Source organism: Aphelocoma coerulescens, chromosome 5 (genome assembly GCF_041296385.1).
Source record: "Aphelocoma coerulescens isolate FSJ_1873_10779 chromosome 5, UR_Acoe_1.0, whole genome shotgun sequence".
Taxonomy (NCBI): domain Eukaryota; kingdom Metazoa; phylum Chordata; class Aves; order Passeriformes; family Corvidae; genus Aphelocoma; species Aphelocoma coerulescens.
This window is the reverse complement of record NC_091019.1, coordinates 31412309-31440230: the sequence shown is the minus strand read 5'-3', so window position 1 is coordinate 31440230 and position 27922 is coordinate 31412309. Positions and strand designations below refer to the sequence as shown.

The following is a 27922-nucleotide window of genomic DNA, read 5'->3' as shown; positions in this document are numbered from 1 at the left end:
CAAGAAAAAAAAAATCAGACAAGTTGAAACAGATGCCAAAGATTTTATACAAGGAATGTCATGGCTGCTTTCTCTTTGTGCATTAACATGGTAGTAAAGCTACATGCATAAACAGCACACAAGGCACAGCCTACAAACCAAGAACACACTGCTCACCCATTAAAAAAATAAAGAATACTTTGAAGCACAGGATTATGCCAGATGTACAGAATGTCTTTTAAACGAGGATTTCTACCTACTCATGCCCTTACTTGGACAACTGTCAGTTTATGGCAGGCTTTTGCTTACAAAAACATGAGACCATCTGCAGTAAACTTGGCCAGTACCGAAGGTGTCCTGGAACATCTTCTAAGTCTACTTCCTTGTGTAGACTGGATGTAGCTGTGAAGGGACAATCACTTTGTGAGCGTGTTCTTTCAGAGACAAAGTGAGAACTGCTTGTTACAAGGAAAGTCAGTACGCTTGTTCAGAAGATAAAGTTCTTTATAGCAGTTAATTTAATAATACAGTCTTAAAACAGGGTGTTGGGCACTCATCTACACAAGAGCACATTTAATAAGCTGGGAAAAAATATCACAGTTCCAGGACACTGCATTAAACTCCAGCCACTCCAAGAGGAGGCAACTCTCATGTGGTGAAAGAATTCTTGTCTATGTAAGCCAAGAAGGGAGAATTTTAGGCAGTTTAATCCACAACGGTCTCTTACTTCTTTTAAGTGGAACCACAAATCCACAGTACATGACAATATAAGTTAGGTTAAGTGGTGCTTTTCATAATAAAATCAGTGAATTCACTGCAGTGCTTTCATAAAAGGATGAAGTCTACTGAGTGCCAGTTGCTAGGAGCAAAGAAGAAAGGTTCCCATTTTCCAGGTTGATTTGTAAGTTCATATTATTAGAAGAAAGTAAGTCAAATCTGTGCAGTTTCTATGCAACCATATCTGAGAACACAGAGGCTTCAGAGACTACAGGATCACTTAAAAAGTGGGGGAAAAGGAAAGTCATCACAACCCAAACAACTCAAACTTCGTATTTCAGAATTGCCTACAAAACTTGTTCTTTTGTTCTGCTCTGGACAAAACTTTTAACTGCAATGATCTTGCAGTGAAACTTGAAGAAAACCTGAGTACATGAAAATATTGACAGGGAGAGCAAGACCCTGCTACCTTTTGATCTGGTATTGAAGCTGAAATGGCAAAATCAGAATGCTTTGCCTCGTGCCATAGGATTTGCTTTACCTTTCAGAGCTCTACCGGTCTCTGCCAGGGAGTGTGTGTTAACTTGATACCTCTTGCACTGCAAGACCATTGCTCATATCACAGTTCAAACAAACTTGCTAATTAAACTAGGTTTAATCTTCCACAGCCAGAAGGGCAGCACCTCCAGATGTAGAGTTGGTTGAATTACCAGGTGTAATTCACATATCAACACTGGAGATTCCTGGCAGCACAGAGTCCAAACCTTCCTCACAGGACATCACGATCAGCAAGACATTCCAAAAGTAGAATTAGAAGGCCATAATTCTGATCCAATACAGTAAGGAACAACACCATCCATCATTTGAACTAGGAATACTCAAAGCTTCATTATTCAACCATATTCTTAATATACTAAATTATACATAGTTGATATATATATATATATATTTTTTTTTTTTACTGGAATAAAATACACTGGATTTTGGTTTGCTCATTTACAAGGGAGCTCCCTCCCTTTCCCAGTTAATTTGAAATTAAAACCTAGAGGCTGAATGTAAGCTCATTCCCAGTGTTCCAAGATGGATATAACACGAGAGGAGGCCAGAAACTGGAAACATGCACTCTGGCTGCAACAGGTTAGAAGGTGAAAGGGAGACCAGATATTTTCATTTGTAACCCTGAGAACATAAGGAATTGCAAAGATCTGGAGAGCAGCCTGGGGTTAAAGGTCACCAGGCTTTTTATTGCAGTTAAAGCAAACTCGGACTGGGTGATCCCATCCGCGAGAGGGAACCGCTCTGCGGTCGTGTGAGCACTCATCACAGAATCCCTGGCCACAGGCCCGACAGTGGTGTTTGGAAAGTTTGATACTGAATTCCTTTCGGCAATTGTGGCAGTGCAGGATTTCATGATCTGGTACCCAGTACGCAGGTCGGGCAGCATCTTTTACCAGACCTAAGGAGGAAGTGAAGTGGGGGGATGAGAAAGAGGGAGAACAAAATAATCCATGAACATGAGCATGTCAAGAATGTACTCCAGTGGAGGCACTCACACATTGCAAGTCATACCGCTGCCATTAAGGGAGAGCTGACCTACTGACAGAATCCAGAGCAACGAGTAGCCATTTAGGGCATTCTACCATTCTCCCACATTCTGCCTCTTTTCAAAGGTAAACTCTTTAATAGTGACATCTTGCCTTACTCAGACTCTTCCAGAGGTTAAGACACTTGCTTTTCCCTACCTTTAGTTTCAGCTGTGGCCAAAAAAACCACCAAGTCACCAAACCAAATAATCAGAAATCCATGTACTGTCTGAACTGAGAAAGGGATTTATTCTGCCTTTCATTGAGTTGGAGAGAAACACCCGCACAGGTGATGGCCAGACATGCTGTAGGCAATGTGCACAATGAGTAGGAAGTCACGTCCAACAACAGAAAATTCAAATGTGAAATGTTTGCTGACATACCTGAACTGCCACCCAGCACATGGAAGAGCAGCAGAGGTTCCCTGTACTAAGCTCACCCTTAAAGATCACACTACTGAATACCTCCCCATCGTTACCAACCTGGACAGCTTCAAATTCTCAGCCCTCCCCTCAGAAGTACCAAGTGCCAGCAGTATCCATGAATACACTTAAAAGGCACTCAGCATCTCTGGAAGAAAACCAAACCTGACAAAATGCTTTCTTAATTTGGCCAATCTTTATGGAACTCCAAATGGCAGGTCACTGCAGTGAACGCATCAGGGGAGCGTGAATTACTCACAGCTTGGTGCAGTTTTGCATAATAGGGTGAAAAGAGAAAGTGTGATCTGCAAAAACAACATGCTGAAAACCAAGAGGAAACATCAAGCAGAAGAGGTCCGGAGGGCTGTAGAACTCTCAACCAACAGTAGTATCATAGCAGAGGTGTCAGCCTGTGACACAAACTCTTGAAGTTTAGTAACAAGTTTTGCTCTTTGAAAACAAAAATGTGTTTAGACAAAAAAAATCCATCAGAAGAGAACAGAACTCACCTAAGGGAATGTCCATGGCTGTCACCACTGCTCCAAGTGTGTTTTGCACAGCTTCCCCCACCTTCCTGGCAATAAGTGTCCCCCCTTCCTCATCTGAAGGCAGCTCAGCCACATCTGCATGACACAAGAGTGAAGGGGTCAACACCTAAGTCCACCACCATTTCAGCCTGTAACTGAAAGTTTCAGTTAATTTACATTAACAAAACCAGCAGCAAACCCAAAAGGCAGGTTGGAATCTCTCCTCAGCCTTTATGTCCCCCATCCACAATCTCGGATTGCAGAGTGTTCATTTTAGCAATAATGGACAAAATATATAGTCTGCTGTAACATAAGCATCCCTTCTCTGATGTTAGCACCAGACCATCAGCAGTTGCTAGGAAAACAAAATAAAGATACAATTAGAAAATAATTTTGTAAGCAGGTCAGGTATCTAGTAGGGTCATCTTTCCAAAAGGTATTGAGCTCTTCAGCTTCCTTACCAAAATTTTATGGAAGCCCAGCGTGAACAACACTGTCTACACCCACTGGGAATGGTTGTGATCCAGAAATCAGGGACAAAGACTTCAGGCTATTGCCCAGGAATAGTTCTGTCACAATCAACTCAAGATTACCTAACTGGATGCCCCTGTTGTCATAGCAGTTATCACACACGCGCACTGGTGCTGGTCCCCAGCCTCGCTCAGGCACTGGACGGGTCTTGGAAGAACAGCCATCACAGAAGCCCTCTCCACAGGCCCGGCAGTGATGCTTTGTGTCGTTATCTTTGAAAGGCGTGTTGCACTTCTTACAATTCTAATCAGAACAACACAGAAAGAAGAACTGTTAGTTTGATCTTCCTTAAGTGAAAAATAGAGAGCAGAAGCCCAGGATGGCAAGTCTCAGAGTGAAATTGTGAAAAATACAGTTACACACAAGACTTGGGTGCTATCAGCCCAACAACTTTACCTCAGGGAAGTGATTCAGAATGGTAGGTGTACAGTGGTTAAGCCAATATATTGCTTTGATCCCTTTGTTCACAATCACAAACATAGGCACATCACACAGGGCTGAATGATGGACATTTGACCTTTGTGTGGGCTAAGAATTCAGAAGGCAGTTTTCATTGAAGAAGAATCTGTTTCCAGCAAGACACAGGGACTCCTTTCCTAGTTGAACTCTTTGGGCCAGCTTTTTGTATCTGGTATACAACCAGAGTTTAATCTCTGCACCTATAAAAATAGTACTATCAACTGCAGTAGCCATATTTAAGATGTTGGTTCTTTGCTTTAAAAAACAAGTTCATGCAAGCCAAGATTTTCTCTGATATTGCAGGGAGAGTAGCTCACAAAGAGCAGGGAGAAACAGTCTCTTTATCAGGGCTGGGCCAAGTCTCTGTTCATACTTTCTCTGGCTAAGTCAAGAATGGGAAGAGGAGAACGCACTTCAGTTTTCTCGAACTTGTAGGAGTAGGGATTGCTGCAGTAAAAGAAGAAGCATTTGGAATCTGCAAAGTACTGCATTACTTAAAGAGTAAGGAAAAGGGGTTTTAGTTATGCAAAGCCTTTCTCTGTAGCAACTGCTATTTACCAGGATCTGAGAGTTGGGTTTCCAGTAAGCTGGGGCAATCTGGTCTGTCAACCAGGAGGTCACAGCTTTTGTGGGTCCTAGGCTAAGTTCAGATACTGATTGAGCCATGAAATTCATGCCATCCAACAAACGCTGAGCTGCATTGTTGTTGTCTTTCAGGAATCCATCAGTCTGGAATGAAACAGATATTAATTTGAGAATAAAAAGAGGGAAACCACCTTTTTTTTTTTAAAGGTGAAGATGGCTCTGCAACCCATTGCTCCTGTTAAACTGGAGGGCAAGCAGGAGAAAAATATTCACCAGCCCTGCTTTGAAAGACAGGAGTAGGTTGGCAACTTAGCCATTTCAAGATAGCCAAAAGATGTCTGAAGGCCCTTGCAAAGGCTCTTTCGAACAGCAGGGACCAGCTTAATGAAAGGCAATCTATTTTCTCCATCAACGTCCAGAAGAACCAAATTAGCATGTGCATGGCTGCACACATACACAAAGACTATCCAGCAAGCAGACTTACCCCTGGCCAGACATGCTCAATTTCTGTCCTCACTACAGTGTTCACAGGATCTTGGTTGCCAAACCAGTACTGCCGGCTGCGGTACACCACCCCGCAGTTGGGGCACTCGATCACGTACCTGCACAAGAGGAGGACAGGTTACCTCTCTGGCAAGTCCCAAGCACCAGGCAGTGCAGAGACCACAGAGAGCAGAGAGATCTCAGCTGCAGTACTCACCCTGACCAGGCATACTTGGCAAGGCCCAGCCAAGGGGAATCTGTGGAAGCAGAGGTTTTTGGCACCACGCTGACCTCCATCCCTCGTTCATAACAGGCCTACAACATAAAGACTCAATGTAGTGGGTTGAACCCACATTCTTGGGAATCCAAATCTACATCTGGCTGCTGTTTGTCCACGTAAAGCATATAATTAGCATACAGAGGTCCACAGCAGAGGATCACTCATCAGAACTCATTTGAAAACAAAGCAAAACCAAACCCACTATCAGTGATGACATCAGGGAAGTATTTCTACATCAATAAAGACCATGATGGTAGCCAAAAATTTTCCTGTCTCCTGCAGACATCCTTCAGAAACATTGGCTAATACCAAGCACTGGGCACAAGCAAATAAGAAGAGTAACCATGTCAAATACATAAAAGGTCAGCATTACCCAGGTTAAGAGCATCAAGCTTCACAATTTAGCTAGAAAATGACACGTAGCACACAGAGGTGATGAACTCTCCAAGCAAACATACAAGTCAAATAAGGATCAATTTTTCTTGTCAAGGCTATGAGCACTTCTGACATTAAAAAACAAAAAAAAAGGATTAAAACAGGCACATGCCTGTCATTTACTGGGTCATCCTTTCCTTTATCATTCTTCAGACCTTGTCCTTGTATCGCTACTCACCTTGCAAGTGTAGACTCTGTTATCATACTGGTGAGAATATCTGCATCGACTTTTGGATTCATGAGGGACTCCTTCCTTTGCATGGTTCATGCTCTTCTTACAGCCACACCTGAGTATGCAAGAGCAAACCATGAGTTGTTGCTGTTAGACACATGACAGATGTCAGCAAGATTTCATTTTTACTGCTATCTTGCATTTTTATAGATGTTGTGCCCTCAAACCATCTTCACAACTGTACATATGGCAATGACATAATTTATTATTGAAAGGCAGGCTCTTCAGAAGGAGCCGTAGCAACTGTTTCACATACAAAGCAGCACCACACAACAGTTCACTGCAGAAAATGCTCGGCATCAGAAAAGAAGCATAACCAGCTACAACATCATGCTGCTATACAGCTCCCAGATTCAGAGCACTGACTGCCATCTACTGCCCTTCCAGGCTCAATCTTTGGGCTCTTTCCAGAGAGCTACCAGCCAAGATCTAATCAAATATGGAACTCCACTTAGACCTACTCACTGAATACAGCTCCACTCCACGAGGTATGCTTTAGGATTGTTTATACTGTTTAGGCAATAAAAATGTCAAGAGAAAAACATGATAGGAAATTTCAGGGGATTTATTTAGACACTCCTTTCTTCCTGCCCTGCTTGCATTTGGGAAAAGATATGGGCAGCACAGGTTTGTAGCCATGCACAAAAACAGAGTGGGCAAAAACCATGCTTCCAGCTGGGATGTGGCAATAGTGGTTGTCCAATTCACATAAGAGTTGGATTTCAAGCTAATTCTTCCTGGAAGTACTAGCTGAGGATAGCTGATATCAGGTGTCAAGATGTCACAGAAACTTTATGTTCTGTGGCTGCAGGTTGAGGCAGCACTATCCCCTAAAAGGATGGAGAAGCATTTCTCATCTACTTACCCACAGCTGAGGCACACAGAGGAGCATGTGAAATATTCATCTGGAAAGAAAGAGCTGTGAGCCATCTGGTCATCAGGGATCTCCCCACTGAACCGGTCACTTAGAGCCTATCAAACAAAAAAGAATGAACTGGAAAGGAATTAAGGGCAATGAAGATATTTTGCAAGAAAAAGCATGGAGGGAGAGGCAGAGAGAGTACACAGCTAACAAATAGTGTCTTACTAGCCTGGAAACCAAAACAAGGATTGGAAACCAACCAAGAAGGCAACCTTGCACTTTTATGGAAGTGACCTGAACACTTGTAAGATACTATTTTTCCCTGCTTTCCTGTCCTCCTGTCCCTACTTTGAAGTTTGTAGTAGAAATGGGTGGTAGAAGATTGCACCTGGATCGCTGTGGATCCAATCCCTGCTCAAAATAGCAGGGTTCTTGCTAAAAGGGCTTTGCATTCTGAAAACTTCTGAAAAGAAACTCAGAGGATCATTTCTTGTAGTTCATGAGAACACATTTTTTTGCCCCTAGGCTCAGAAAGTGCTGCCCTGAGCTTTCCTCCAGCCACTAGAACAACTGCTCTTCTCTGGTGAAATGGCAAAACTGAGACAAAGGGATTCGTACCCTTTCCTAGGAACATCCATTCTCAGATTAAATCAGTCCTTAGCCTTGGCACATTTAACTTTTGCAGTTCTTTCAGGTGTTATGCTAAGGGGGGGAAAAAAAAGCACCAGAACAAAGCAAATGATTACAGCTTTTTTTGATGGAGATCTCTGAAGGCATGAGATCTAGCTGAAACTCCTCCTACAGCTGAGGTTAATATAGTGGCTGCCTGCCTTTCTCTTCCTCCCTCTCCCCTCAAAGCATTGGGGTGGGTGGAGTGGGTGCATCTGTGCTGTCTAACAAGGGTTGACTGCACTTACACACAGATGTGTGTATACCTCTTTCACCACAGCTTCCCTCAGATAAGTCCTCTATTTAAACATTTTATTTCACATAATTTCAAAGAAATTTGCTTTACATTCTCCTGAAACTGATACTGGCCAATGAATTCAAAAGTTAGAGGAAGTGGAGATCTCTAGCAAGTCTTGTGTCCTCAGCAAGTGAAGCAAAAGAAGTTAATTTGTAGTTAGTAGTGATCCAAACACAGCAAACACTCTACTGGACATGAATTTAAGTATACCAGCAGCTATATCTGAAACCAGGTTACTTGATTATTGCAATAAAGTCCTAGAAATTAAACTAAAATTAACAATTCCCACTGTCTTTCCTCTTTCTGCCTGTCTGCTCCCTAATGCAAATAATTGTCTACAGTACATGTCAACCTGACACTTCCCTCTGTGCTTCAGCTACCACTAATGCAGAGCAGCCAGAATTATCTGTTCCAACAGCTGTGACTAACATCAGAGAAGACTGCTAACACTACCTTCTTCTGCAGATATGCCCCAGCTCTGCCTGCCCCTCCCCAGTGACAGCCGTGCTCTTTGGGCCAAAGAAAAGATGATGTTAATCAGGTAGTGGTATGTGGAAGCTTGTAGGAAGGACTGCAAATTTAAAGACCCAAAAATCCCTCTGATATCCTAGCAAAGTGAACCATCTAAGAAAAATCACTCGCTCTGAAGTAATACATCATTTGGCTTGATCCCATCCCTAGATACCAGCACAAGTCCTTCCTCCTTTTTGCTTCCTAGCCCTTGGGTTACACTGTGCAGTGCTAGGTCTTGCCAACTATTAACTCCCTCCAAGTCTCTTGCATTTTCTCCTCTTGTGCTGAGGCCATCTTTAGGAATTTTATAAAAAACACCTTCTAAGGTCTCTCTTCGTAAATCACTGTCATTAAGTGCTTGTCACTCACAGCATCAGTTACTTTTTTCTTCCCAGCTCAGTTTTGTGATTTTGCTCAGTTTGGCTCTTTAACTTTTCTTGACCTTCCATGGTCTTTACCAAAGTGTTTGTTTTAAAGTCAAAAAAACTACCCTGCCCCCCTGGCTGTTAGACAAAATTATCACTCTCATGGAAGACCTGCATGCAAGTCTGCATCACTGGTTCAGATGCTCTGCCTTTACGAGCTGCAGCTGAGTTACTAGCAACAGTGGTACAAATAAGAACTGTGACAAACTCTTCTGCACTTACTTTCAGTGCTTTGTAGATAACCCCGGGCTGTCTAGGTGACCGAGTAGTATTGTTCTCCAGCTGCTGCTCCACAGCTCGCCTAAGCCCAGAGAAATCTGTTGGAGGATTGTATGTCCTTGTTCCCTTGTAGTGAATGGAGCTGAAAGCCTCAGGAAAACAGCTTAGCTTCCGAAACCGATCCTGAATGAGCTTCTCAGGAACCTCCGAAGGATGATCTATATATAAGAGTATCAGCAAGTTCATGAACAACTGATTGTTTAAAACAGGACTTTAATTGCATAGTACTTTCATATGCAATATAGTTCTAGTTTTCTTAATTAAATCTTCTAATACATCTGTAATGCAGTTATCATTATATTTTAAAACAAGGAAAAGAAACAAACTTTCCAAAAGCAGCCTCTCTTTTGTGATAAACAGCTTTAAATTCTAAGACCAAGTTTCTCAGGTAAAACCAGACACATCTAGATTTTGAAACACAGATATCCAGATTAAGGAGCAAATTAGGACATAATACGAGGAAACACAATATCAGCACATTTGTTAGTTCTTCTCACCAGACCATAGCCCGGTATAGCTATTCCTAGCATCTGATAACTGGAGGGCATGAACCTTACATGGGCTGCCTGTTCTCCATGCCAACCCTGTAGCAAGGAAGACCAAGCCTTTATCAACAACTTCTACATGGCAAAGCACTTCAGAACTGGCCACATCAGGTCAGACTCCACAGTGCCAACCACATTCTCCTGCCTGCTTCCAAATATCTGCTGTACATTTCAGAATAAGGCAGGCCCCATCTTCCCTGTCCTAAAACTACATAAACACACTTATCTCAATTATCCATTGAGACAGATGGTTACAGCTTTCTGCATATCCATATGCTAAGAGGTTTCTTTCCTATTCCTATTGTGATGGGAAGTGACCATAAAAATATATTTTTTTTATGACCCTGACTTTGCATACAGGTGCAAAGTGTCCTCATGAGTCACTAAAGGCTGAACTGATGAAACAGTATATGTCAACAACTTTATGAAAGGCTGAATTGCTAATCAGTAAATTGGTATATAAGAAAAGGAACTGCCTTACAGGTAAGGTAAAGGGTATAAAGAAGTTACTCTAATAATAACCAGAAAGAATGTCAAGTTCTTCTACAGGTTTAAAACCTCACTGGTTAGAAAAGCCAAAATGAGAATGTGGGCCAGCAGGACTGCTGGGGTATTTATTACACAAGAGATGACTCCTAGATGTTCACAAACAACAGGACTGAGCCTCAGTCACTGCAGGCCAATTCATTACGGCTCTTCCTTATCAAAACACCAGATCAAATTAAGAAAGGTTTCATCACGCCTTTTGAAATACACAAAAAATGGGAAGAAACTGTATAGCCAAAATAAAAACACGTCTCTTCCATAAGACAGTGTATTTCACTCAGATATACAAATAAAATACACCATTTAAATATGCATAATCCAATATCACATAAGCCAAGTTAAAACTACTGTGAAAAACACTGAAAGTGGTGGGAATAATAGTCTGCAGGTCTGCTCCTTTGGTCTTATCAGATACTTGCACAGAGAAACGTAGCATCAAGTCATCAGCTCCGTGCCACCACAACCTCAGTCCCAACCTCACATAAGCCTCAGAATGATTTTGGTCCACAGAATTTTAAAAAAGCAGAGTGACGTTCATCAATGTCATAATTCTTGCTCCTCCTAGTTTCTACACAGGATTTTATCTTGTTTTTTTTTAACAGCATTCTACATATCCCTGCCAAAATCCCAGGGTATGTCAGTTGTGTTGGGTTTGCATGGCCAGGTTTTGGTAGTGGGGGAGCAACAGGGGTGATTTCTGTGAGATGCTGCTGGAAGCTTCCCCCATGTCTGGCAGAGCCAATGACAGCCAGCTCCAGGATGGATGTGCCACTGGTCAAGGCTGAGCCCATCAGGAATGATAGTAATGCCTCTGTGATAATATATTTAAGAAGGTAAAAAAAAGAAAAGATGTTAAGATGTAATTGTGGCCAGACAAAAGTGGGTGTGAGAATACGTGAGAGGAACACCAAGGTCTGTGGAGAAGGAGGAGGAGGAGGAGTTGTTCCAGGTGCTGGAGCTGAGGTTCCCTGGCAGACCATGGTGAAGTGAAGCAGGCTGTCCCTCTGCAGCCCATGGAGGAGCCCACACCAGAACAGATGGATGTCTGAAATAGGGCTGAGAACCCATAGGAAGCCTGTGCTAGAGCAGCTTCCTGGTAGGGACCTGCGGACCCACAAAGAGAAGGTTTCCTAGTAGGACTTGTGACCCCATAGGGGACCCATGCTGGAGCAGGCTGTGCCTGAAGGGCTGCACCCCATGGAAGAGTGACCCATGTTGCAGCAGTTTATGGAGAACTGTTGCCCATGGGATAGATTCATGCTGGAGAAGTCCACGGAGAAGTGTCTCCCATGGGAGGGACCCCATACCAGAGCAGGGGAAGGACTCCTCTCCCTGAGCAGCAGCAGGAACAATGTGTGATGAACTGACCACAACCCCCATTCCCTGTCTCCCTGTGTGGCTTGTGGGAGAGGAGGTAAAGCTGTGAAGGAGAGAGGGATGAGAGAAAGGTGTTTTTAAGATTTATTTTACTTCTCATTACCCTGCTCTGATTTTGTCAGTAAAAAAATTCAATTAATATCCCAAGTCAAACCAGTTTTGCTCATGATGGTATTTGATGAGTGATCTCTCCCATACCTTATCTCAACTGATGAAACTATCATTATATTTTCTCTCTCCTGTCCACTTGTGGAGGGGAGTGATAGAGCAGCTTTGGTGGGTGCCTGGCATCCAGCCAGGGTCAAGTCACCACATCCGTTTTCACCTTCATCTGCCATATCACCCATACTCATGAACTTGTATGACAACCCCTCCTCTGTTCTGCCCTCTGTGCTGGCAGAACTCATGACTATTCAGTGCTGATGTTCAGCTGGCTAAGAGGATTATTCTAGCTGATTTGGAATAGTCAGATCACCATAAGGGAATGCTCTTCTAGTTCCACAGCCTGGTTCCCAGACTAAAACCAGTGAGAGCAAAACCCAAATCACGTTTTTACACGGTAGTAAAGAATGCTGAATATTCAATGCAACCTGATAATTTACAGACAGTGTTTAGCACATTGTTATTCAGTTTCTTATTGCCTACTCACCAGAGCCCAGTAGCTTGGTGTACACAGTCTCATGAAAGATGATGACACCTGGACCCAAAGTTGACAGAGGAACATCTAGGCCACAGCGGGCTGTGGTAGCTTTCAGCTCCTTGGTGAAGTGTTTTAAATAAGCCTCTGAGGCATCACCGAGGAATTTGAAGAGGTCATTGTGGAGCCTGTCAGCACGAGTACGGTAGATGACAAGGTCAGAGATGGCCAGGACCTTCAGCAGCAGCCGTGTTCTCTGGCTCAGGTTCACAGTGGCCCCCAGGAGACCCTCTGTATCAATTACCACCACTTTGCGGACAGGGTCATAGGCTGCCCAGACTCCAACTGTGCATGACTCCTGGGCAGGAGACGTCTTGAACACTTCCCGGCCATAGAAGAAAGTGTGGTTAAGGGTGTGAGACTTGCCATCCCCTGTGTTCCCAAAGATGGACACTACCTTTAGATGCTGGTCAGGACTGCAGTCCAGTTTCTTAATAAAGTCTTCTTCATTCCTTACCTTCCAAAACAAAAAGAGAAAAATATTGTAACTATGTAATTGGAGTAGACAACACTGAAAACACAGCTGTTTCAGGATTCATAAGATTAGAAATCTTCAGACTTCATCATTAAGTTTCTGAAGCACCAAGAAGTACAAAGCAAAATACTAGAATGCAGTTTTGTAAAATGTACATATTGATGGATTTATATTGTTCCATCACGTAGCTGTTTTGGAAGTGATGCCTCGCTGTGATTACGTGTCTAGTCAACTCTAATACCTCACCCCATTCTCTGAGGCAGTCCTTTCAGAGAAGGGGGTACAACACTACTTCCAAGTCTGACAGAACAGCTACCTGGAGCACGGCAGACTTTCTCAGTAGCAACAGCCTCCTGGCAAGCAGCCAGGAGTGAAAGAGGGGATTGCTTTTGCCACTTTAACTTGACTCATCCACAGAGGCTGAGCACCTGTTTAGGTAGAAGAATGTCTGCCATGCACTTGGGTTGCATCTATCCACAGCCAGGGGCTCACAGACACACTGTCCTATTCCCACTGCTCTCCAGCTGATCAATCCTTCAGCTGGAAAGGGGGAGCAGAGAAGAAGCAGCAAAGTTGTGTACTGGAGTCAGGTGCTCAAAGCAGGTCAAACTGGCTCTCACAGAAGTGCTACAACTACCTCAGTGATCCATTTTGTAATTTACTGTATTATACTTTCATTTTAAAAATAAAACAAAAGAACACACATACAAAACCAAGAAGAAGCGCAGGTAACTTCTCTTTGGCTTTACAGCTTAAGTGTCAAGCATCATGCTATCTAGGCTAAAGAACAGCACATTTTCTGTTCAGACACTGGAGCAACAGGAGCAGATAAAGTAGCAATGAAATGGGCTAGAGCTCTGTACAAGAGCCTGCCCGGAATTTGTTGCAGAATATGTTCGTGGCTTTCACAGGTTTCATGCTTCATGCGTTTGTTTCGGCCTTGCTTTTTCACCTTCCAACAGGTTTTATCCATATGTTATATGATGGGGAAGAACATGACAGAAGCACTTTTTGAGAAAGATTAAATTCGCTTCCTTCATCCCAATTCCCTTTTCAATGAATCCCCATCAACTGAAAGGAGCAGGCCTTCCATCCCCTCTCACCTGCCTCTTAACTTCTGGAAGCTCTTAGCTATTCTCCTCCTGCAAGTACAGTTGGAAGATCTCACAAGGTATGATCCAGAGAGGCAATGAGGTAATAAATGGTTTCTTTGAACAAGTTTATTTTTAGATCAGCAAATTAGTTTAAGGCTCAGCCAGCCCCATTTGCTTTAGTCAAATCAATCAGCAGCATGTAGACTTTGAAGGAAAATAAAAATCAGCCAGTGTGCCAGATTGTAGTTGGGAACAGCATTCACAAAGAAAATCTGTGGGCTGTGGGCTTGCAGTAGCTTCTCACAGACTCAAACTATTCAAGTCAGCCTCATAGTGTAGAAGAAAACAGGAAACAAGAGACATCAAAATGATCTCAACAGAATCTTTCCTGGTTGTCTGTGGGAGAACATCAAGATACACTCAAGTTACAGATACACAAGAAAGGGTTTGCTTTTTTGGTAGCTGTGATTACTAGCTTATCATCAGGAAGGTAGCTTAGATGAGAGATTCAGTTTTGCTTAGTGTCTCTCAAGATGTCTCTGTGGATGAAAGGAAGTTATTGGTTCACGGAATAGCAACTAAAAACATTCACAGATTTGACAATGTGAAAATGTTATGTGTACATAAGCAAAAGGGAATATGATAATGTCTTCAAAATATTTTGTTTTTAACTCCCACCTCCCAAACTTCTCACTAAAAAGGTGACAGATCCTTTTTGCCAGAGTCAATGGTTACGTACTCCCTGGGCAACACAAAAAAATATCAGTTTTCAAACAGCTGCTTAAGTATTGGCAGGACAGCTAATGACTAAGGTCTTTTAGCCAGCACTAGTTATTACTTTGGTAGCAGTTTGGGAGAGCTTGTGGAAGGGGCTGAGTCAGTAATGTCAGAAGACACAAAGGACACTCCCTTCTAAGTTATCCCCTTCTAGGCTCTTGCAGAAAGAACTTTCTGTCCTTTCAGGACAGAACTCAGGAGTGATTCAACAAGCAAGTTACCCAGGAGCACAAGAACACACCAAAGTCTAGTCCAGTGTTGTCTCACAGGACTTGGTAATGAATGAGGAAGAACTTAAGACATGAAATGAGTAAATGTTTCCTAGCACACTTTACCAGTGCTCAGAAGTCAGATGACCGAGAACTTCCTGAGCAGTGGTTGCACCTAGAAGCTCATAGCTGGTAGAGAACCAGCAGACCTATCCTCCTTTTTAGAACCTAGTCATAATTCTGGATCCTGAAACAGCCTTACAACAAATTCCATGCAGGGGGAGAAGCGACAAAACCAAAAAACAAGCCAAGATGACCAAAAGAAGCCCTTCCCTTTGAAACTGAATATGCTTGTATGTCATAGGGTGCTCCTTGTTCTTGTGCGCTAGTAGACATTAACCAATGCTGAGTACAGGAATGATACTCTTTAAGAACCATCCACAATGATCTCCGTATCAGCAGTCAAATTTACTTCTCTTGAGCAAGTTCCTTCAAGACATTTGAAGTCAGAGTGGGTGTACTAAATGTCAAAGTACTAACCCCACTTCTTTGTTTTGCTTCTCATCTCTAAAGAAATTTATATGGTTCCACCTTCTGTTGCATGTGCAAAAGACTCATGTTTCCATACTGTGTCCACTTCTGCATTGCCCAAGAGTTCCAGATCTCTGACATTCACAGCAGAGGGTAAATACAAAACCTTCCTTATGCTGCACAGCAATGCAAATTAAGAATGAAAACTGTATGTCTAACCCAACATAAGAGTTGTATCTCTTGAGCGCCTTCTTAACTTTGCCATTTCTAGTATCAGAGACTCATTTACACTTTTGTTATAGCTCTTAGGAGACTCTCTTCTAAAAAGAACAGTTTTTACTCCATCATATGTTAGAATCCTGGTTAGCTTTCTTTTAAAGTTTTAACTAGGTTGCTTTTAGCAGCTGTTATCCAGCTCCCCATGCAGTCCCTTCACCCAAGTTCAGCTGAACTGGAGGTGAAGGTCCTCAGTGGGAAAAAACAGAGAACTTGACAGCTAAAGTATTCTAAAAGGCAGGCACAAAAACTCATACCATACTGCGGTGGAGCACATTTAGAACTGGAGTCTCTTTATCACCTACACTTGGAAATCCATTGTACCTAACATAAGAAGTTTTCTAAATCTGACCCCTAAGTAGAATTGTTTAGAAACAGAACTCCTAAAATGAAACAAGAACCACTAAACAAGAGAACTCTTCTTAAGAACGGCTAAAATTACATTCCTACCTATGAACCTCTTGGTAACAATGTTATTTAAAAAGTGTTAGAAAGCTCAGGAAGAAAAATCTGTAAAATAGAACGGAGTTTCAAATGACCTGTTACTCATACAACTTTAAATCTGCCTCCAGCAAAACAAACACATTAAGAGAATCAGACATTTTTACCACAGTTTTCTCCTTTTAAGACTCTTTAGAATCCTTTAGGGGTTGCTAATATTCATGGCAGTGGTGCACGAAGCCAGAGCTGCGCCACAATGCACAGTAGCTCAAAACAAGAATCAAGAACGCTTGGCATAGTATTCATCAGAGCGTCTTCATTTGCTAGTCTTACACTGTCATTTTGACTTACGTTGGTACTTTTGTTGTTGTGTTTTGAAGTCTTACCCATTGCTTGACCTGGTTTTAAAGAGTATATTTAATAACAAAAATATATTTTCTGCAATTAAGAAAGAGACCATCATATAAATAACTAAATTTCTGAGTCAAGGGTTATCAAGCATAGGAACAGGCAGCCCAGTGAAGTGGCGGAGTTACCATCCCTGAAGGTATTTAAAAGACGTGTAGGTGTGGTGCTTAGGGACACAGTTTAGTGGTTGACTTGGCAGTGCTGAGTTAACAGTTGGACTTGATGATCTCAAAGTTCTTTTCCAATTTAAATGAGTCTATGATTAGACAACCAGCACAAGACAGTATCCTCTGACACACAACAACTAAATCAATAAGAATGATATAAATTTAACACCCTTCTCAATGAATGGAAATGTAAGGTAGAAGATTCCTAACAGCACATCCAAATGTATACCAGCATAAAATTACAAACATCTGAGACAAATCAGTACAAGCAGTCAAAGCAATCAAGTGGAAAAAAAATATTTACCTTAAAGCATTACTTAACACTGGCAATACAAGTAATGCTGCTCACAGTTCAGAAAATATTTTTAAAAGATAATGCTTACAAGAATTCAAACACCTTAAATCAGAAGGAGAAATGGCAAAGCAAGCTAAAAGAAGATCTGCAACCTTTTAAGCAGTCCTGAACTTCTAAAACAAAACAGACAATATTAGGTAATTGATCTTAAGGACAGAGTATCATATCAAACACTAAACCTGGAAACAGAACAGATCTGTCAGATCTGCCCAGCTCAATGCAGACCAGTTGTTTAAAACACTGCTTCTAAATCTGTGTTTTAACTCTAAAAAACTGAGCTCCTATCCAGAGATAGATTCAAAAAAAAGTGGTTGGGTGCATGTCTAAAGCCCCAGCTCCTACCTTTAGGTCATTAAATCACAGTTTCAGTGTACATTGAAAATAAGAGAGAAATCTATAAAGCAGATTTCTTCCTTTAACCACAGCCAGTTAGACTAACATGAGAAGAATAAGCTCTACCACAGTACAATGTCACCACCAAAATTCGCATCTCTGCAGGGCTCCTCACAATCACTCCTGAAAAGGCAATGCATGAACACAAAGAAGCATAACTGGCTTACCCCCACAACTCAAGTGCAACAGGCTACTAAAAATGCAACTGGAAATTACCTGCTTTTGCCCCAAAAGAAATTTTTGTTGATATCCACAAGTGTTTCTTGTTATCAAGTGACAAAAAAGATAGCTCCCTCTGAGGAAGAGAAACTCTGCTATGAAACACGTGACATCAACAGAGCTGTGAGACAGGCTCTAAACCACAGTAATTCAAACCTTGTTTCCTCTAAGATCTTAGGCTAATACAGGTTGAAAGTGACCTCAGGAGGTCATTACTTCCTCTGACTTTTAGAGTCTTCCAAACAAGAGAGAAGATTTTGATCATAAAGCAGGTGCTCAAGAAGAATCAAGGCTGACTTTTAAGTCCAAGCAACTCTAGTTTTCTATCTTAGGTTGTCTCCTACACCTTTTCTTCTGCATGACTTTCCATGGAAAATATAATTTATGCCATTACTCAAGTCTTCCACCTATAACTTAAAATTCATAATCTAATTACACCAATTTGATACAGAAATAAGTGCCTCTAAAAGATAAATTTCCCAGAAGTTTGAAGAAAATAGACAACAGAGTAGAAAAGAAAGACTCTAATAACCTTACTGAGGAAAGAGCATGTCTCATGTCTACTCCCTGGAGCCTCCAAGACAGTAGTAAGCTGAGCAGTCATGCCCATACGTGCTAGCCAGTAGCATGCTGGCTGGTGCATGACAGCACACATATTGCTTCTTACTCAGAAGACAGAAAATGTGGACAAGCACTGGATAATGGGAAGAAGACATCTCAGAAATTAGACTTCATTAATTCTATTGGTTAAAGAGTTACTTGTTACTATGTAAATGTTTTACAGTAGCCTGAGAAGGTTTCTGCAAAGGGCTGCGTCAACAGATTAGTTTATAAAATTGTGTATGTCACACCAGTAGTTACAATCTGGCACTCAGAAGTAAGTTATTTATCCAGAGAATACTTAAATACATTAATCATTATTGTCCTCAGTGATCTCCTAGCCTTCAGCCAAGCTGACAGTGGACATCAGCATTTTCAGGACTGGAGTTCTACAAAGCCTCAAGCCAAAATTGAAGGACCTGACACCAGATGCAGGGAGGGCAAAATAAAGAAGGGGACAGACATGTCTAAGGTTAGATTCCGACATTGCTCCTCAGCTTCAGCTGGTTTTGATCTTATTCCTCCTGGCTCAAGCAAATGAAAGCATTTTTATTAGGGGTGTTTCCTAACCTGAAGGGTTTTTTCCTATTTATTTGTCTTCAGTGCAGTACCACCTATGGGTTCTGTTGAGATTTGTTATTAGCCACAGTACATACCCATGGACAATACTATCCCTGAACTGAGTATGTTTTTCAGACCAAAATTATCCTGTTCTTTTCTACAGCTCTGGCATAGGAATTCAGGTTCAATATTTCATGGGTTTGTATGGAGCTTAACAGCACAAGTCTCAATAGGACTTACACCATGTCTGTCTATTACAGAACTCTTTCAGAGGCAAAGAGAGAAAAGTTAAATCCTGCTTAACAACCCTACCCAAAGAGATCCTATTTCAAACGTTTTAAGACAGTGGTGGAAAAAAATCAAGGGGATTGGAAGTAATCCAACTTGACTGGACTCTCCCTAACCCAAGAGGCAACACTGACTGAAATATTGCTATTATCAATAGCAAGTTAACCTTGTAGACAAGTGAGTTAAGTTATATCAAACTTCTGAAAGCAGAAATAAGACTACGAAATCCACTAAACTGTTAGCTTGCTGAAAAACTATTTTTGCAAGAACTGAAAACTAGTAAAGATTTTGAGGTAAATGCAACTGCTGAAAAAAACCACTAACATAATAGTATCATCTGACTCTAAAAGAGAACAGTGAACAGTGAAGCAGAAATCATGGTTTTGTATCCTAAATACCTTTCAAGTTCCTGTAGATGTTAATTTGGCCACAGCACTACCAATTAACACCCCAAAGTCACAGCTCTAGCAGCAGAGACCACATCCATGTGAAGAGACTTGCCCAGAAGACAGCAAGTCAAGGAGCACGTTCCCACTGTTTTCCTAAATACTAAGAGTAACTAGATTACCTGGGTGGACACTACCTATACCACTGTCCTTGCTAAGAGGGGCATTTACAAACTCACTTGTATAACAGTTGCATTCTTCCTAGAAAACAATTACTTTGGTCATTTTCCCAATTTCAGGGTGTTTTGACAGGCAGGCCAAAGGACTCAATCTTCTGCCTTTATGTGATCCTACAGCAAAGGTTTAACAGCCCAGATAAAAAAGCCAAAAGCATGTGCTGCAGTGACATCTGCCTCCCAGTGATTGCTGCAGAAAAGAGAAAGTGGAGGCAATGGAAAGGACAGAAGGACTAGAAGACAGCAAGCTGATTTTTCTTTCTTGAATGTACCCCAAAGCACTCACATCCCATTCCTACTGGCAGCATCCAAGAGCCCAAAAGATTCACTGCAAAAGTGCAAAGAGGGGTACAGCAGGGGAAGCACTAAAACACCCCATCTACCCCCACCCAAGACTATTTAGTTCAGAAACTGAATTAAGTTCAGGAACTTCTTGAATGAAAGTGTGGGTAATTCCAGAGTGGCTTGCAACCAGGCTCTCTCACCTGTGACATGCTCTCTTCTTTCCACACCTGTACTCATGTCAGCATATGGACAAAAGAGACAGGAAGGAAGCAAAATATTTTACTTTAATTAATGCCCAAGAGTACTGCATCATGAAGAAGGTGCAAGACTGGTTCCAGGGAAAAGCACTATTTATAAGTGGCTATGTTAAAAATTAGCTAAGAGTCAGCCTGAGACTGTCAAAGGATCTGTATGTTTGTTAAATGGATGGCTAAAAATACTCTTCAAAATACTGGTATATGTCCAGCAGAAGAAGGAACACTCCTAACCAGCAATTGCTGAGTAGTTTCTCTACTATGTTATTCCAAGGACAGAAAAACAGTGCACTTAAATGTAGGTGAACTGATAACAGACTGGGATGGGAGGAATACTGAAAAATAACAAAGGAATAAGAGAAAAAATTCCTAGAGTGTAGGACAGTAAACTCCCAAAAATACATTGGCAAGAAAACCTCTCTAAAGCACAAAGGGGAGGAAAACTCATCTATAGCACATCAACAGTACCAAGGGACAGAAATTACATATCCTGATCCAACAGATCACATTAGCCTAGAAAACTCAGATCCTTCAACATTTTTTCTTCCTCCTTTATATCCATGGCAAATATACTAGCTGTGACTCCTTACGTTACAGGATATGGACTACATTCCCCAGAAATTTACAGCTGATTGTGCTACCCTAAAGCACAAAAAAAAAAAAACAAAAAAACCCACAAACTACCAAAAGCACATTCCCCCAACAGCAAATCAAGCAAGAGTGTCACAAGAACTAGCACTATTTGCTAGACAAACGCAAGCAATCAGACTTAAAAGATCATGACTTTCTTTCATAAGAGAACATGTTAGCTCCCACTAACTGACAAAAAAGAATACTTGACAAGAACAATCATTCCTAGAGACTCCATTCTCTCATCCCTAGACTTCATCCAGGCTCAAATCAGTAGATAATAAGGAAAAATCACAGTACTTCCATCAGGTTTACAGCAGGAGAGAGAAAAGCAATGCAGCTAGCAACTCTGTAGAGTTATCACTATGTATGTGTAACTTTTTAACAGGAGGGGATAGAGGAGGACACATGGACTATTACACTCTTAGCAACAGCTTATTTAATGATTGTACAAAATGGTCTGCATTTAAATAAGGGCTATGGGTCCTTTTGCATTACCTTAACTGATTGCAAAGCAGTACATAGATCCCGTTCATATTTGCTGAGGGGAAGACCTTACTCCTTTAGGCATCTAGACCTGCTAGAAGGAATAGAAAAAGCCTCAAGGAATGGGGCTATACTTAGAAAGTTGAGATATCTAATGGCACAACAAAAAGACCCTGCAAACTGAAGAAAGGGAGCTCTTATGGGTATCTCAGGGGAGACATAGCAATAAATGTATGCTCCTTCTCCCTCATAAAATTACACAGCTGGGGAAATTATTTTTGTGACTAGCTAGAGGGAAATTTTTCTTTCCTTCTAGTCTCCTTAGTAAGTCAGGATACAATGTCAGTACCTTTTATTTTTCTTTGCAACCCACAGATTGGATAATGCCTTGTGACAGAGCTAGTTTCTGGTCAAAGATGAGTGAACTCTAAGGCAGATTATTAATAACCAAGTATGTCCTCTATCTTCTGGAGTCAATGAAACACTGTTTCTACTTCTATTAAGCATATGTGCCAAGTCCTTAATTAGGGCTTTGGACAAAGTGTTATCATAGGAGCCATTAGTGACCCTACAACCAAGTTCTGATCTTGTAAGAACTCCCAACATCTGTTCCCCAAGATAAAAATACCAAGCTGTTGTTATGCATTGTGAAGCATTCAGCCCCGCCTCAGAAGCCGTAGTAAAGCTCATTGTAGTAGTAAAGCTCAGATGCATAACTCTGCTTTATGCTAAAGAGCTCTTTCGCAAGCACGCTTCATAAAGACAAAGCAAAAATGGAAACTGTGCCAGAAACTGCATAAATATAAGTACAAGATACAAAGACAGATCCAGGTGAGTTGAAAAGTTCATAGGACAGTAAGACAGCCTCAAGATTTGAAAAAAGTATCACAACCTGAGTCATGTTTTTATTGTTGTATTTCACTGTGTTTTTCTTAATAGATACACAGTTAAAAAAATAGATACCAGTTAAAAAAAACCAATTAATTGATTCTGTGACTTCTTATGGGAAGTGCCTCCTGTGTGCAAGGGGCAGCATTAGTGACAACACAATGATGCCTCTTTGAGAATCCAGGAAGTTAGAGGTAAGAAAGGAAAGCTGACATTTCAGCGGAGCAGATCAGGAGATTCAGTTGAGGGACTTACACATATAAAAAGAGAAGGCACACAGTTTGAGTCTAACAAGGCAAAGAGGAGATGTGGAAGATGTAAAGAGTGCAGTGACAAGACCACAGTGATTTACTGAGGAAGTAAACCCTACAATATCATTCTCAGATGAGCAAGGAAGATAGACTATGTAGGAGCCAATTAACAAACAGATGCTGCAGTTATCAAGAACAATTTGATTGAAGCCTCAGTTTTGTATATCCAATAGATAAGGCCAAAAGTTTAATACTGTGTAAAGAGAAACTGCATAACAAAGCTTGAGAAAGAGAGCCTAGAATGGGGTCTAAACTGCAGGTGATGCCAGTTTGTAAAACAGTCAAGGTTTGTTTTCTGATAGAAGTCAGTAAGGTCTTATGAGATGCAACAAGTCCCGGAAAAAGGAAAAAAAAAAATTCATCATGTAGGTCAAGATGCCTGGGGACTAACTCACAAGAGTTGCACAGCATTGCACTGTGTGGTGTGAGACAGCTGGGGCTGGACTCCACGAGGAACAACCTCCCTCTCTGTTCTTCCACAGACTTGCAGTGTGAACTTGGATTTACCCTTTAAGGACATTTTTTTTAACGTGAGATAGCCAACCTCTTTTTGAGGGGCTCAGATATAGTGCTGTTACGATGAGCATCACAGAGAAGCTTGTATTTCACAGATACAAACTTTACAAACCATCAGTTTTCTACAAACAAGCAGTGGTTTAAAATGGGACCTTTTCTGCCTATGCGGATTTGAACAAGCACAAGAAGTCCTCAGCTTTCTGAGCTTACGGTTATGCCTGCAAAGCACAAAAAGCTTTGAGCAGGCCAGCACATCTGTGCAACACGGCACAAGGACAATTATGCAGATCTCAGAATTATCACAGCTGTACCTGCGTAGTGCTGAGCCCAAACTGAGAGTTTCCACCTCTCCCCTGAACCAATTTGCTCAGGCACAGCTCCTTGTGGATTAATCCACATTGCTTCTGGATCTAGAATGAGATCAGTCATTTGCTTACACACTATAAATGTTCTTCAGTTTTAGAGCTACCACTTCCAAGAAGCCAACAGGAACAGTGAGATGAAACATAACCACTTGAGCTTAACAGCTCCAGGTTCCAAAAGAAACAAAAAACCAAATCTTTTGGCCCTGTGTCCCCATCTCATTGATCCACTTTCAAGTTAGATGTTTGTAAACAAATATACATCAGTGATTACCTCGATCCATCATCTGTTCAGCAGCATAACTAGTTCCATCTAACTGCAGGGGGGGTGGGGGAAGGTGTAGCTTTTAACATTTGTAATTTTGTAGCTTTTAACATTGCTATGGCAGAATCTACCATTGATAGGCAATCAGCAGTTTCCTCTTACTTCCCAACTAATGCAACAATTTTAAAGTTCCAAAGGTCATTAAACAGTTAAAGATAGCTGAACTAGATAATTACGTTAAATTCTTATCCTGTCTGCTCAAGCTTAAAAAGCCACACACCCTCAAACTCTGCACCTCCATATTTCAAGTTTTTGGCATTTTTGGACAAAAAGTTGGTTTAAATAAAGAACATTCTAATGATTACTCCTCAAGCAATGAAAAGCACAAAATAAAAAGCTGATGATCACTTTCCTACAGCAAAATAGGCTCCTCAGTATTAACAAGAGCAAAAGATGACTACTTAGCACTGAAGACATCTTCTGTGGCATCTAACAGGCCTTTCTAAATAAAGGTCCTCATGTCCACTAGCAGAATTATCACTATAATAGCAAGCAGTCTTTAAATTCCAGCTGCCAGAAAATAATTTAATTGAAATCCCTCAGACTGCTTTGACACTGGCTGTGAGATGTCACATATATATTCAGCTGTGAGAGAGAGAAGACCACTCCAGATGGAAGTACTCTGATTCAACATCTTGATAGTGAAATAAGATCATTTTTTGAGAGCTTTTTCAGCCCAACCCTATTCTGACCAATTTGCTATGATCTGATAAAGGACCACTGCTGTCTCAATAAGGAAGTTGGCTTTATGGCCCATGACATTTAAACAGCAAATGCACTTGGCTTGCAGGAGGCAGCCAAAGGTCTACCTCAATAAGGCTTACAGATTCATGAGTATAAATATAACTTAAACCAGTACAACCACACACAGACACAGTTCGTGAGCAGCTTTCCAGGACAGCCCTGTTCCAAGGCATTTCAGAGCCTGCTCTAGTAGCTAAAGGATTATTGAAAAGTCTGTATCTTAAAGTAATAGTTGCATCTGTCACACACTACAAGGAAATGAGTGTGTGCTTAGAGCTTGAAGGCATACAACCTTAGGACTGCTACAACACCTGAAACTCAAGCACTCAGTTTACAGTCACTGCTGTCCTGCATAGTGTGTTTTCTATGTCAGTGCACCATAAGGACTGTCATCCTTTCCTCCCTTTCCCCTTCAAAAGCCATGAGAGTTTAGCAATCAGTACACCTGAATTGACAAAAATATGACCCAAGCATTTTGAGACTATCCTATATTACGGTTTAATTACTGTGTACATACACATATATGTATGTACACACACTCCTATAGTATAGAATAGATATGAGATACTTAAGTCACATTTCCTTGTGATGCATGACAGGCACGTTGACTGTTACTATCATGGATACAAATAACTATCAAAAATAAAAATATCATCACAATTATTTTTAATGATGGTAGCATGAGTATGATAAATTGGAGCAACCAGATACTGAGTCTCAAGGTGACTACAAATTTTCTCTCAGTCTCCCGAATGAGGTTTAACAGCAAGGATGCAAACTGGAAGTCAAAAAGCAAAGTTCAATTTTTAGTTGTGAAATTAATATGCTATGTGGCTTTCACACATTTTGCCTTGTACAGTGCTTACCAAATGTAAGGGCCAACAGAAGAGTTCTATAACTACATATCTTGAATGCTAGACTTTCTAAAATAGTGCCTCCTGAGAGGCTATTCTTGTCAACTAGTTCCTATCATGTTTATCAGCAGGCCTACCCCAGTGGCAATTCCCCCTCTTTCACCAAAAGGCGAACATCTAAAAATATCTGTGACAAGCAATATAGCTTAACCATGGTGTCTGCAGGACTTGGATGGAACACTTTGGACACTTATTTCTATTTTGTCCTACTCCTAAAAACCAGATGGATTTACTGATGCTAAATGGTAGCAATGGGCTGTAGTCTTGCATTAGCACTATTTGGTACAGTCAAATACCCTCTCCTAGTCACATAGCAGGAAATTGTCTGCCAGCACTCCCATTTGCAGGATACCTACTGCAATACAATGTATTCAATTTTGTTCAGGAACCTTGCTGGCTCACAACAAACCACAACAGTTCTTACCTGAATCTCCTCAGTTTCATCGACCAAGAGGAAACTCACAACCTTCTCTGTCATCTTCCTTCTTTTGGTCTCCTCATCCATCCCTTCCTCCTCTTCCTGTTCTTGGGCTTTGCTGGCATGGTACACAGTGACAGGGTGCTTCCTTCTGTTCCCCCCAGCATGTGTTCTCTTCTGACACTCCACACAGAGGTTGATTTTGCACACCTGGCACCTCACTGCTGCTATCTGCCTTGAGCCCGTCATACTGGCATGCATTATGTTCCCATTGGCACCTTTGCAGGAGTCACAGTACGGGACGTGGCCGGGTCTTATACGGGTCCGTTCATGATTCCGCAACCTTTCTGGCTGATGCAGCTCTTCTTCACAACGCTGGCACTGTAGGCTTCTGCACTCATCGCACTCAAAGATTGCTTCATCTGTCCCACTGCAAACATAGCTTTCCTGGCACAGGAGTGTTGTGTTCTGTCCTTTCTCCACAGTTTGTGTATGGGCACTCATCTTCAGATTTCTTTAAAGCAATGTTTTTCCCTCCTGTTTCTGTTTCAAACAATGAAATGTATAGGAGTCAGTTGCAAATTTAGTATTTTCACAACAGAAACACAAGAGGAATGCTGTCTGTACTTAATTGAAAATAATTAATATACATTTCTGTAAGATTCATACACTGACCTGCCTCACAGGAAGAGTGTTGTTAAGTGCTAATGAAGTTTTCTTTCTCCAAAATAAACTTAGACAACGTGGCTGGTTTCATGTACTATTATACCCAAATGCTGGTATACATTCTTTCTCTGTTTAGCTGTTTAATGTACTTTCAGTGATGAGAAAAAAACCCCAGCCTGCTGTACTTCAGCAGATACAGCAAGTATTTCCCTGAAGATGAGAACGGAGACAGCTGGTGACACAGAGACAAAAAAGGCATCAGAAACGCACAAGTGCATATACATGTACACACACACACACAAAAGGACCGTGTCAAGACTAGAAAATTCTCTGCTTTCACTCCACAGCTAAGCTCCTCCTTCAAAGAGTTCACAGTATTTATTTGCTGGGAATTTCCTGATGTGCTTCGCCAGATAAACAAAAATCCGCTCTCTTTGTGCGCTCCTTCTAATAACACTGGAAGACGATCCCTACCGCGGTCAGGCTGACAGACGACGGATTTTCTCCCTCTCCCTCTGCGCCCCAGGTTGCCAGAGCAGAGCCCCAAGACCAGCGCCCGCTGAGGGCAGCCTGCGCACCCCGCCGCCGCCTTTGTTTCGACCGCTGCCTCCGGGCCGCCTCCCCTGCTCCCAGCCAGCGCGGAGACCCTCTCGCTCCAGGATGAGCCTCGGCGCCCCCTCTCCCCGCCAGTCCCGCGGCCCCGGGCGGGCGCTGCCCCGCAGCAGCCGCACTTGTGGCTCGGCCGCCCGCGGGGGCTGCAGGCGGACCCCGCGACCCGCCCGCGGTTACGTAACGGCGGTGCCGGCCGGCGCCTCCCCCCGCGCCCGCACCTACCTGGGGCTGCGCCCGCTGCTGCGCCGGCCGGGAAGGGGGAAGCCCCCGGGTTCCTCCCGCCGAGCGGCGGCAGCGGGCGGGAGCCGCGGCGGGGCCGGGAACAAAGGCGGCGCGGCACGGGGCGCCGCTAGCCAGGCTATTGTTTACAAACCGGCGGCCACCTTTCTTCCCCTTCCTCCCGCCGGCAGCCGGTGACTAAGGACTCGGGACCCGGCCGCGGCTTCCTCCTCCCCCCGGTCCCCTCCGCGCCTGGGGGGGGTGTCCCAGTTCTCCTCCCCCAGGGGCCGACCATGCAGTCGGGGCGCCCGGGGGAACCGAGTAGGGCAGGGCCGGCCAGGACCCGCGCCCCCTCCGCCCGCTCCCCTCGTTGTCAGCCGGGATCAGCTGATCGCGGGGAACTTCGGGGTTATTTTCTCACCGCGGAGACGG

The 27922-nt window shown here is 42.4% G+C and overlaps 1 protein-coding gene across 3 annotated transcripts; it reads right to left on the bottom strand.

The window, feature by feature from the left end:
• Nucleotides 1–23: 23 nt before the first annotated feature.
• Nucleotides 24–27898, bottom strand: ZFYVE1 (zinc finger FYVE-type containing 1). 3 transcript variants are annotated; one of them, XM_069017498.1, is made up of 13 exons: nt 27494–27898; nt 26669–26891; nt 26000–26536; nt 12397–12901; nt 9223–9437; nt 7099–7205; nt 6180–6288; nt 5504–5601; nt 5288–5405; nt 4777–4947; nt 3822–4002; nt 3211–3324; nt 24–2152 (listed from the first exon to the last, which is right to left on the bottom strand). In XM_069017498.1, the coding sequence occupies exons 3-13, from the start codon at nt 26495–26497 to the stop codon at nt 1920–1922; spliced, it is 2349 nt and encodes a 782-aa protein (XP_068873599.1). In that variant the 5' UTR covers nt 26498–26536; nt 26669–26891; nt 27494–27898; the 3' UTR covers nt 24–1919. The 3 variants fall into 3 exon arrangements, with proteins under 3 accessions (XP_068873599.1, XP_068873600.1, XP_068873601.1); XM_069017499.1 differs by having other exon boundaries at nt 26669–26869; XM_069017500.1 differs by lacking the exon at nt 26669–26891.
• Between the last annotated feature and the right edge of the window lie 24 nt (nt 27899–27922).

What these genes read in the sequence shown, in the direction of transcription:
- ZFYVE1 (XM_069017498.1), bottom strand. Translation starts at nt 26,497, where the DNA reads ATGAGTGCCCATACACAAACTGTGGAGAAAGGACAGAACACAACACTC. An exon ending in TCTGTGTGCCTCAGCTGTGG is followed by an intron (nt 6,289 to 7,098) that starts GTAAGTAGATGA and finishes TTGCATACTCAG; the next exon opens with GTGTGGCTGTAAGAAGAGCA. An exon ending in GCCAAGTATGCCTGGTCAGG is followed by an intron (nt 5,406 to 5,503) that starts GTGAGTACTGCA and finishes CCTCTTGTGCAG; the next exon opens with GTACGTGATCGAGTGCCCCA.